At 41.2% G+C, this 12,055-nt stretch overlaps 1 protein-coding gene across 1 annotated transcript in view; it reads right to left on the reverse strand.

The window, feature by feature from the left end:
• lrp1bb (low density lipoprotein receptor-related protein 1Bb) overlaps positions 1–12,055 on the reverse strand; it is a 410,377-nt gene that overhangs the window by 134,694 nt on the left and 263,628 nt on the right. Inside the window, exons 26-27 of the mRNA XM_035749708.2 lie at positions 10,379–10,543; positions 5,240–5,484 (exon numbers count right to left, since the gene is read on the reverse strand). Coding sequence (XP_035605601.1) covers positions 5,240–5,484; positions 10,379–10,543 — 410 coding nt within the window. The remainder of the gene's footprint in view (positions 1–5,239; positions 5,485–10,378; positions 10,544–12,055) is intronic.

The raw sequence follows: 12,055 nt of genomic DNA on the forward strand, positions 1-12,055 counted from the left end.
AGTCTCTGTTTTGAAAGCTACATTTTCCTTTTAATGCGACTGAATAGATATTCAGCAGCGAATAGCGGTGTATTTTCAAAATCTGATTATTAATTCAACGTGTTTGTGTTTATCTAACGCAGGGAGTAGTGGCTCTGTCAAGCCCTGGGTGTTATATTCACGTTGTATTATCATCAACACTCCTCTTTGTCTTTCTCTGCCACTCACAAGCAAATGAGACAAGGGGGCTGTGCAGGAAAGCCACATATTTACCTTGTAAATGTCCGTTATCTGAATACAAAATGTTCATTATAGCTTCCAATAGTATCACCCCGCTTGTATTTGAAGCAGCTGCTTACTTCCATGCAGTGATTCAATGCACTCTGCATGCTGATCAGATGTATTCCTTCCTATTCTCAGCAAGCATAGTGCAAAGCTGTGGAGATACATTCAGAGGTCCTTTTGTTTAATAACAATTTAGGCACAGTCAGTAGTTCTGATTGCATTAATGCAGCCATGAATACAGAATACTTTATATAAAATCATCATAACTCAAATACTAATACTTACAACACTGTATTGTGTCTTTGTAAATATAATATAAGTACGATGGTTATATCTTGAGACATCATTGTACAAATGTTTTGATACTATTCATTTCATTTCCAATATGATGATATGAGCCTGCTGCGGATCACCAGTGCTGGGAGGGGAGAGCGTTCTGTTTGATGTGTTATTGCAGCTATAACTAACCAATTACAGTTCCTCACTGTGAGGCCTTGGGACCAGCATTCCCCTTAACTAATCATTGGCACCTCCTCCCCGTTTTCAAACCTCATGTTACCCATCCCCCCCCTCCCCCGCCACACATAATGTATTTACAACCAGACTGTTGACGCCCCCAGACAAGCTCCCGTTTTGGCACCCACCAAACACCCCCAGAGACAAGTACTGTAGCCCCCACAGCTCTCCAGTAGTCTCCCATTTGTCACTACCTCCCTCCCTCCCTCCCGCAGTCTCTCTAGTCCAAATCTGCAGGGCCAAGCAGAGACCACCAGTATCTCCAGGCTTTGGGACTGGCTGGCTGGATTGGATATTACCCAAGTTTCGCCCACTGGGCTCTTTAAAATGGGATTAGGCATACTTACTGGCTTCTGCAGTTCAATTTCCTCACACTTATCTATGCAGAACAGTCACGAGCAGGCAGATACAGAGGACGAAACAGCCAAATTAACTCCTACCACATTGGCATCATTTTGAGAATGCTAAATAGATGCAAACCAGATTACTAGAGTACTAATGCCCATTCATGGACGGCGGCTTACATTCATAGAAAGCTAAAAGGGGAGATATTTTTAACTCAGCTGTGAAGATATCATTTTTAAGGGTGTGAAAACAAACCACACCCTAAAGACAATACCGGCATCCAAGATATTATGATTTCTTTGACTAGCAGCTCTGTTTACAGAACCATTTTCGCAAATCCTTTTAGAAACAAAGAGCAATGAATGAACACCCAATCAATGCTATAATCTAAGCATGGAAATATACAGTGAGCTGCAAAAGTATTAGAACAGTCACACATTTGTTGTTGTTTTGGCTCTGTAATCCAGCACTTTGGATTTGATACGAGGCCACCTCTGGCCTGCTCGCCTCCCTACCACTGAGGAAGTACAGTTCCCGCTCAGCCCAGTCAAAACTGTTCGCTGCTCTGGCCCCCCAATGGTGGAACAAACTCCCTCACGACGCCAGGACAGCGGAGTCAATCACCACCTTCCGGAGACACCTGAAACCCCACCTCTTTAAGGAACACCTAGGATAGGATAAGTAATCCTTCTCACCCCCCTAAAATATTTAGATGCACTATTGTAAAGTGGCTGTTCCACTGGATGTCATAAGGTGAATGCACCAATTTGTAAGTCGCTCTGGATAAGAGCGTCTGCTAAATGACTTAAATGTAAATGTAAAAGTGCATATTGAGAAATAAACACAAACCTACTGAAAATACACTTTATAGGCCTCCTGAGTGGCGCAGCAGTCTAAGGCACTGCATTACAGTGGTTGACGCGTCCCTGCAGACCCGGGTTCGATCCCAGGCTATGTCACAACTGGCATAGAGCGGTGCACAATTGGCCCAGGGGAGGGTTTGGCTGGTGGGGCTTTACTTCGCTCATCACGCTCTGGCGACTCCTTCAAATGAGTGGATTCAGCTATTTCAGCCACACCCGTTGCTGACAGGTGTATAAAATTGAGCACACAAACATGCAATCTCCATAGACAAACATTAACAGCAGAATGGCCTTACTGATGAGCTCAGTGACTTTCAACGTAGCACCATCATAGGATACAAAGCAGTTTGTCAAATTTCTGCTCTGCTAGAGCTGCCCTGGTCAACTATAAGTGCTGTTATTCTGAAGTGGAAATATCTAGGAACAACAACGGCTCAGCCGCAAAGTGGTAGGCCTCACAGGATGGGACTGCTGAAGCGCATAGAAATGGTCTATCCTCGGTTGCAACACTCACTACCGAGTTCCAAACTGGCTCTGGAAGCAATGTCAGCACAATAAATGTTCGTCGGGAGCTTCATGAAATGGGTTTCCATGGCCGAGCAGCTGCACACAAGCCTAAGATCACCATGCGCAATGTCAAGTGTTGGCTGGAGTGGTGTAAAACTCGCAGCCATTGGACTCCGGAGCAGTGGAAACATTCTCTGGGGTGATGAATCACACTTCACCATCTGGCAGACTACGGAAGAATCTGGGTTTGGCGGATGCCAAAAGTTTAGTGGAGGAGGAATAATGGTCTGGGGCTGTTTGGGCAAGGACCCTTAATTCCAGTGAAGTGAAATCTTAATGCTGCAGCACACAATAACATTCTAGACGATTCTGTGCTTCCAACTTGAAAAAAGTTTGGGGAAGGCCCTGTTTCAGCATGACAATGCCCCTGTGCACAAAACAAGGTCCATACAGAAATGGTTTGTTGAGATCGTTGTGGAAGAACTTGACTGGCCTGCACAGAACCATGACGTCAACCCCATCGAACAGCTTTGGGATGAATTGGAACGCCGACTGCGAGCCAGGCCTAATTGCCCAACATCAATGCCTGACCTCTCTAATGCGCTTGTGGTTAAATGAAAGCAAGTCCCTGCAGGAATGTTCTAACATCTAGTGGAAAGCCTTCCCAGAAGAGTGTAGGCTGTTATAGCAGCAAAGGGGGGACCAACTCCATATTAATTCCCATGATTTTGGAATGAGATGTTCAACGAGCAGGTGTCCACATATTTTGGGTCATGTAGTGTATCAGTAAATTGATGAGCCAAACGGATTAAGAATTTAAATTGGGGGCCAACTGGTAAGCCTATTTTACTTTCCATACACCTTAATCTGCATAATGTTATTTAATGTGTGCCTTTAATTTGACTTCCAATGGGCATATACAGAGAAAGGCTATCATCGGTGTTGACAGGATTAATTGTAGCCTGCTCTCATTCTGCAGTTCCTTTCATTAATTCTGGTTCAATTCATTTTAAAAACGGCTTGACACTGTTGCATGAACCAATTAGCCTAATTTGGGCGGAGGGAGAAAACACATTCTGAGGTACCATTAATGCAATCTAATTCTCTGCATGACCACCTTTTTCAATCATTCAGCCCCTTTCTTATTGTATGCATGCTGAGAAGCCCCATGATTGGCAGGCCCAATGAGGGCAGAGAAGCAGCTAAAATGAATACCATTATACTCTCTCTCTCTTCTTCTCTATATGCAACAGGGGATTCACCTTTTCAGAAATGCTTCTTAGTCAATACACTCATTGAAAAAAGTGTTCCAAAAGCGTTATTTGGCTGTCCTCATAGGAGAACCCTTTTTGGTTCCAGGTAGAACTGTTTTGGGTTCCAGGTAGAACCGTTTTGGGTTCCAGGTAGAACCCTCTGTGAAAAAGGGTTGTATTTTGCACATGCTTCGTAAACAACAGGTGTAGACTAACGTTAATATGTTTCGTTACAGCCCCTTCCCAACAACCAAAGGAAAAAGAAAACAGAGAGACAATAGAAAAGTAAAACACGTAATAATAAATAAACAAAGAGTAACCATAACTTGGCTATATACACGGGGTACCAGTGCCGAGTCTATGTGCAGGGGTACGAGGTAATTGAGGTAGAGATGTACATATACACTGTACATATGGAAAAAAGTGACAAATTATAAACAGTAGCAGAAGCATATGCATATGTGATGAGTCCAAAAGTTAGCACAAAAAGAGTAAATGCAGATTGTTTAATAGTCTATTTAGCAGTCTTATGGCTTGGGGGTAGAAGCTGTTCAGGGACCTGTTGGTTCCAGACTTGGTGCAGCGGTAAGGCAAGCCATGCAGTAGCAGAGAGAACAGTCTATGACTTGGGTGGCTGGAGTCCTTGAAAATGTTTAGTGATGTACTGTGTACAGTGATGTACTGGGCCGCACACACTACCCTCAGTAGCGCCTTGCGGTCGAATGCCAAGCAGTTGCAATACCAAACATCGATGCAGCCAGTCAAGATGTTCTCAACGTTTCAGCTGTAAACTTCTTAAGGATCTGAGGGCCCATGCCAAATCTTTTCAGCCTGCTGAGGGGGAAGAGGTGCTGTCGTGCCCTCTTCTCTACTGTGTTGGTGTGTGTGGACCATGATAGATCCTTAGTGATGTGGACACGAGGAACCTGAAGCTCTCAACCCGCTCCACTACAGCCCCATTAATGACGATGGGAGAGTGCTCTGCCCTCCTTTTCCTGTAGTCCACGATTTGTTTCTTTGTCTTGCTGACTTTGATGGAGAGGATGTTGTCACTGACCTGCCCTCTACAGCTGTCTCATCGTCGTCGGTGTTCAGGCCATACACAGTCGTGTCGTTGGCAAACGTAATGATGGTGTTTGGAGTCATGTGCGGCTACGCAGTCGTGGATGAAGAGGGAGTAGAGGAGGGGACTAAATAGACACTTTTTTCTAAGAGTTTATGTATAGGCATTATGACTATCATCAGTTAAACTAGAAAATAATGGGCCAAATCTGATGCATTATTATGCAACCAGTTTTCAGTATACAACAGGGAAGTGAGGGATACTAGTTATTATGGAACATCTCCGTTAGGCATGCTTTTTAGTCCAGGACTAAACTTAATCTGTGTGCTAAAAACCACCCCATAGACTACAGTGACAACACTCAGGGGAATAGTTGATGTGCATTACCAAAGGTTACAGTTGCTTGACTATAGGTCTAGGCTGTTTACCTTGTGGCTGTCTGCTAGGGTGGAAGATCTGCAGGTCAAAGGGCTGAGCGCTGGTCTTCTGGATCACTGTGACGTTACGGCCCGTCCACTTGTTGGCTCTGGCCAGGGTGTTGGTCCTCCAGTCTGTCCAGTAGACACTTCCCCCAAACAGGGACACGGCGAAGGGGTGTGACAGGTACTCATGTCCCCTCAGGATCTCTATGATCCCACTGCCATCGTATAGTGCAGAGTAGATGGCATCAGAGCTGTGAAAGGGAGAAGATAGGTGAAGGTACAGTAACCAGCCAGAATAGATAACATACAGCCCAGATGAGATGGCATGAGAGCTGTTCGAGGGAGAAAACATGATCAGGAGGTCATTAGATTGTCTCTTTCCAGTATAAAGACAGAGATACAGTATATGCATACTAGCCAGGTAGAGTAACCATGGAAGTACAATACATTGCAGCGTAGATGGCATTAGAGCTGTTATATGGTGGTATGAATATCATCATGAGGCTGCCTGGCTCTATACAATAAAAATACTAGTCAGGTATTTGTATTTATTATGAATCTTCCTGCCAAGGCAGCAACTACTCTTCCTGGGGTCCAGCAAAATTAAGGCAGTTATGCAGTTTTAAAAACATTACATTCACAAATTTCACAACACACTGTGTGCCCTCAGGCCCCTACCACATACAAAATCCATGTGTATGTGTGTGTATAGTGCATATGTTATTGTGTGTGTGTATATGCCAGTATCTGTGCCTACATGTATGTATGTGTTGCTTCACAGTCCCCGCTGTACCATAAGGTGTATTTATTTGTTATTTTTTAAATTAAATTTCACTGCTTGCAATCAATTACTTGATGTGGAATAGAGTTCCATGTATTCATGGCTCTATGTAGTACAATGCGCCTCCCATAGTGTGTTCTTGTGGCATGTCTTGGGGTATGCATGGGTGTCCGATATGTGCACCAGTAGTTCAAACATACAGCTCAATGCATTCAACATGTCAATACTTCTCATAAATACAAGTAGTGATGAAGTCAATCTCTCCTCCACTTTGAGCCAGGAGAGATTGACATGCATATTATTAATATTAGCTCTCTGTGAACATTCAAGGACCAGCCATGCTGCCCTGTTCTGAGCCAATTGCAATTTTCCTAAGTCCCTTCTTGTGGCACCTGACCACGACGACTGAACAGTAGTACAGGTGTGACAAAACTAGAGCCTGTAGGACCTGCCTTGTTGATAGTGCTGTTAAGAAGGTAGAGTAGTGCTTTATTATGGACAGACTTCTCTCCATCTTTGCAACTGTTGTATCAATATGTTTTGACCATGACAGTTTTACAATCCAGGGTTACTCCAACAGGTTATTCACCTCAACTTTCTCAATTCCCACATTATTTGTTACAAGAGTTAGTTGAGGTTTAGGGTTTAGTGAATGATTTGTCACAAATACAACGGCAGTTAGGGATAGGCGGGACGCAAATGTCTCAACTGGCCAATTGCCAGGGAAAATGCAGAGCGCCAGATTCAAATAAAATACTATAAAATTCTAACTTTCATTAAATAACACATGTAAGATACTCAATTAAAGCTACACTCATTGCGAATCCAGCCAATATGTCAGATTTTTAAAATGCTTTTCGGCGAAAGCATAAGAAGCTATTATCTGATAGCCTGCACCATCTGCACCAGCAGTAAACAAAGTTGTTAGCATATTTCAACCCTGCAGGCGCTACACAAAACGCTGAAATAAAATATAAAACATGCATTACCTTTGACGAGCTTCTTTTGTTGGCACTCCAATATGTCCCATAAACATCACAATTGGTCCTTTTGTTCGATTAATTCCGTCCATATATATCCAAAATGTCAATTTATAAAGCGCGTTTGATCCAGAAAAAAACAGCTTACAAAAAACGCAACGTCACTACAAAATATTTCAAAAGTTGCCTAATAAACTTTGCCAAAATATTTCAAACTACTTCTGTAATACAACTTTAGGTATTTTTAAATGTTAATAATCGATCAAATTGTAGACAGGGCAATCTGTGTTCAATACAGGAATGAAAACAAACCAGCGCCACTTTTCACGTCTTGCGCAACTCACAAAAGTGTACCCAGTTCCTAGTTGGCCTACTTCTTCATTGCACAAAGGAATAACCTCAACCAAATTCCAATGACTGGAGACATCCAGTGGAAGCGGTAGGAACTGAAAACAGGTTCCTAAGAAATATCTCTTGGCAATAACAACTCAGGGAACAGAGAGAGGCAAAAATATATATAATTCTGAACAGTTAGTCCTCGGGTTTTGCCTGCTACATAAGTTCTGTTATTCTCACAGACATGATTCAAACAGTTTTAGAAACTTCAGAGTGTTTTCTATCCAAATCTATGAATTATATGCATATTTTATATTCTTGGCATAAGTAGCAGGAAGTTGAAATTGGGCACGCTAGTTAAGGTTAAGTTTTAGAAATATAATTCCTTGCCACCCACTCTGAAACTAACTGCAGCTCTTTGTTAAGTGCTGCAGTCATTTCAGTCGCTGTAGTAGCTAACGTGTATGTTGATGAGTCATCCGCATACAAACAGTAGAGAGGCATGTCGTTAGTAAAGATTGAAAAAAGTAAGGGGCCTAGACAGCTACCCTGGGGAATTCCTGATTCTACCTGGATTATGTTAGAGAGGCTTCCATTAAAGAACAGGTAACTTTTTATCCAGAATATAGCAGGGGGTATAAAGCCATAACACATACGTTTTTCCAGCAGCAGAGTATGATCGATAATGTCAAAAGGCTCACTGAGGTCTAATAAAACAGCCCCCCTAATCTTTCTATCATCAATTTCTCTCAGCCAATGATCAGTCATTTGTGTAAGTGCTGTGCTTGTTGAATGTCCTCCCATATAAGCATGCTGAAAGTCCGTTGTCATTTTTTTTACTGTAAAATAGCTTTTTAACTGGTCAAACACCATTTTTCCCTAAAGTTTACTAAGGGTTGGTACAGGGTGATTGGTCGGCTATTTGCTGCCAGTAAAGGGGGCTTTACTATTCTTAGGTAGCAAAATTACTTTTGCTTCCCTCCAGGACTGGTGGCACACACTTTCTAGTAGGCTTAACATTTAAATATGGCAAATAGAAGTGGCAATATCATCTGCTATTATCCTCAGAAATTTCCCATCCAAGTTGTCAGACCCCAATGGCTTGTCATTGTTGATAAACAAGAATATTTTTTTTCACCTCTTCCACACTCACTTAACAGATTTGAGAATTACAATGCTTGTCTTTTATAATTTGGGCAAATATACTTGGATGTGTAGTGTCAGTGTTTATTTGCTAATCTTGCGGCAGGGTAGTGGTTAGAGCGTTGTACTAGTAACCGGAAGGTTGCAAGTTCAAACCCCTGAGCTGACTAGGTACAAATCTGTCATTCTGCCCCTGAACAGGCAGTTAACCCACTGTTCCTAGGCCGTCATTGAAAATAATTTGTTCTTAACTGATCTTGCCTAGTTAAATAAAGGTTAAAAAAAATCATGAATGTAGTTTCTAATATCAGTCAGTTTTGTGATGAATGAGCCATCTGATTCAGTGAATGATGGAGCTGAGTTTGCCTTTTTCCCAAAATGTCATTTAAGGTGCTCCAAAGCGTTTTACTATCATTCTTCATCTTTGTTTCATAGTTTATTTTCTTATTTTTATTCAGTTTAGGCACATGAACGTAGGAATCACTACAACATAGGAATCACTACAAAACGTATTGTACAGTATGACTTACTATACACTATATTAGGCCCAGTCTTTGGGAACTTTGGTTTTCCTAGATATGGCTACTATATTCTGATCACTACATCTGATGGATCTGGATACTGCTTTCAAGAAAATGTCTGCAGAATTAGTAAAGATGTGATTAATATATGTTCATGATTTCATCCCTGTGCTACCCTGGTAGGTTGACTGATAACCTGAACCAGATTTCAGGCACTGGTGGCTTTTTGGGCAGTGTGGGCAGCTTGAAAGGCAGTCAATATTTAAATCATCCAGAAAATATACCTCCCTGTTGATATCACATACATTATCAAGCATTTCACACGTTATCCAGATACTGACTGTTAGCACACAGTAGTCTATAGCAGCTATCCACAAGAATGGACTTTAGGTGAGACAGATGAACCTGTAGCCATATTACTTCAACAGTATTTAACATGAGATCCTCTAAGTTTTACAGGAATGTGGTTCTGACTATAAAATGCAACACCTCCACCATTGGCATTTCTTTATTTTCTGTAAATGTTATAACCTTGTATTGCTACCACTGTATCAAAGGTATCATCTAAGTGAGTTTCAGAGAGTCAGAATATGAATGTCATCTGTTACTAGAAAATTATTGATTTCATGAACCTTGTTTCTTAAACTACATATGTTTAACTTGGGTATTTTGAGCACTTTTCTTCTGGGATGCATACTTGTTTTCATCGCTTTACTGAGAAGCTTAGCAGAAGTAGATATGCTCATGTTATTTATGTTAGTGCAGGGTGAGCTGCACACAGTGGACTTCCTACAAGGGCACACCACCTCAGTGCTAACAGTATAAATCTGGTTCATAGGCACATGGTTACTGCATACAATAGCTGTAGGAGTTGTCATGTAAGCCTAAATACATTACAGCTGCTTATTTACTTGGTACATGAACAGAATTCTCCACAATTTAAAACACAGTTCCAAACACCACTATTATAAGGTAAAATAGCGAGGATGGCGTTTTATCAAGGATGTCATCAGGTGTGTTTGTCAGTAATATGTTTTGAAAATGCTGTAGAATGTAGATCTTGAAAGCGTATTGTCACAATAGAAGGGGAGGTTTACATGTGATGTATTCTCAACACGTCTTCCTGTGGTTACAGCACATTTAGATAAATTGGCCTTCTGTTCGCTGTAATTGAACTACCATTTACAATCAACCAACCTGCCCCTATAGGAGATGAGGCAAAGTAGATAACATGCCGTTCATACTTATGACATATGTGCATCCAAATAGGTATCATTGCAACCTAATTCATGTTTAAGAAAGTACGAATCTGTTCTTAATTTACCTGTAAAGGTTATTAGCGAATAAAGGTTACATAAAACATTGTTTTGTGTGAGGGACCTACCGAGCATCCGTCCACACTATTCTCTTCTCCAGATGATCCAGAGTTAGTCCGTTGGGCCAGGCTCCCATCTCCATGTCCTTGAACACTATGTGTCGTCCTCCTCCGCTCATTGAAGCAGCCTCGATACGGGGGAAGGTAGCGTCCCAGTCTGTCCAGAACAGGATTCTAAAGACATTAAATCAATCAAGAAAATGAGTGTATAAAGATCTTTTTACATATACAAATTGCTCTACAGTAACAGCACTAGACCACGGAGAGCAAGCAGAAAACCCAAGACAATAAAACCCATTCTGATGATCCACAGAAAACTGAGACATGGTCTACTTATGCAAGGACATTAATTAAATAGGGCTTGAAGAAAATGCCTCCATGGAAGAAAGAAATGAATGATTAAGATAATTTGAAAACGGACAGAACTAGACGGCATAAACTAGCCTAGATACTCAAACCATGTGTTGAATACAAAAGCAAACATGGAAGATTACGTTTATTATTCCTATGGAAAAACAAGGCTTAAAGGCATTAATCAATTTAGTAATGATTTTCAGTGTCAATTCTACAGCTCTTTTTCATTGGTTTGTCAATGTGACATCACTGCAAACTAGAATAATTACATACAGTGTGTATAGCCGTAAGTGGGATTCGTAAACACACACATTGGCAGCAGTCTGTGGATCCTAGAACAGCACCAAACAGACCAGTGTTCCACAGCATCTGTGACATTGGCTGGAACAGGAAGCCATCTGGTTTTTATGACCTTCTACAGCTCAATGAAAGCCTGTAAATGAGCACTGGTGATTACTATGACCATCAGCAGAGTCATGTCTCCCAAACACGGCTACTATCCTGCTTTTGCCCACCAAACCCGGCAAGAGACCCGACCCTGTAGGAATGCAGGCTTAAATTAGGCGCTGACGACAATGAAACATCCTTGTACAGCTCAATAGCCTTATTCATTGGATCAGGCCCCTTAGATCAATGGCTTACTCTTTTGAGTGGATTCAAGTAATTACGTTAGAATTATTGCTCTGGCGAGGAACTTTGCCTGTAGGCACCGAAATCATCCATTAATCCTAATGTGTTCTCCTCTGAAACACAGTCATCCCTCCAATATATGCAGTGCAGGAAAGAATATACGATCAGACTATACATTTCTTATAAGACTACTTAGTAGATGTTTTTATGAATGTCTGAAAGTAGTTTTAAAGCAAAATAAACCAAATGAATTTTACAATCAAATAAAAGTAATTAATCACCATGTATAAATTAAAGAACTAGGCTAAACACACTATAATAAAAAACATAATTTTGGTCTTTTTCATCCAACTTTGTGCCTGTGAGATTGTTCAGAGATGAATTGAAGGCTTGAAGCAATGTATTAAAGAGAAAAAGTAAGAGTGGTAAAGTGCATGAATCAGGGAAGAGGAAAAGATGAGCCATATCACTTGTCATCACTAGAATTGAGTCCACAGTATTATTATCGATGTATTCTATAGTTGTATCCTTAATGGACCCTAACATAGCAGACATCATCACACATCAAGGGAGAAAGAAGTAGAAGAAAATGAAGGATGTTGTTTTTCTTATTATGAGTGTGTACAGTATGTGAGTCAGACCTGAATTAAAATAGTATTTATTTCTTCAAAATAGTTTTGCTGTGCTTTGTTGAGCATATCT

This window comes from Oncorhynchus keta, chromosome 34 (genome assembly GCF_023373465.1).
Source record: "Oncorhynchus keta strain PuntledgeMale-10-30-2019 chromosome 34, Oket_V2, whole genome shotgun sequence".
Lineage (NCBI taxonomy): Eukaryota > Metazoa > Chordata > Actinopteri > Salmoniformes > Salmonidae > Oncorhynchus > Oncorhynchus keta.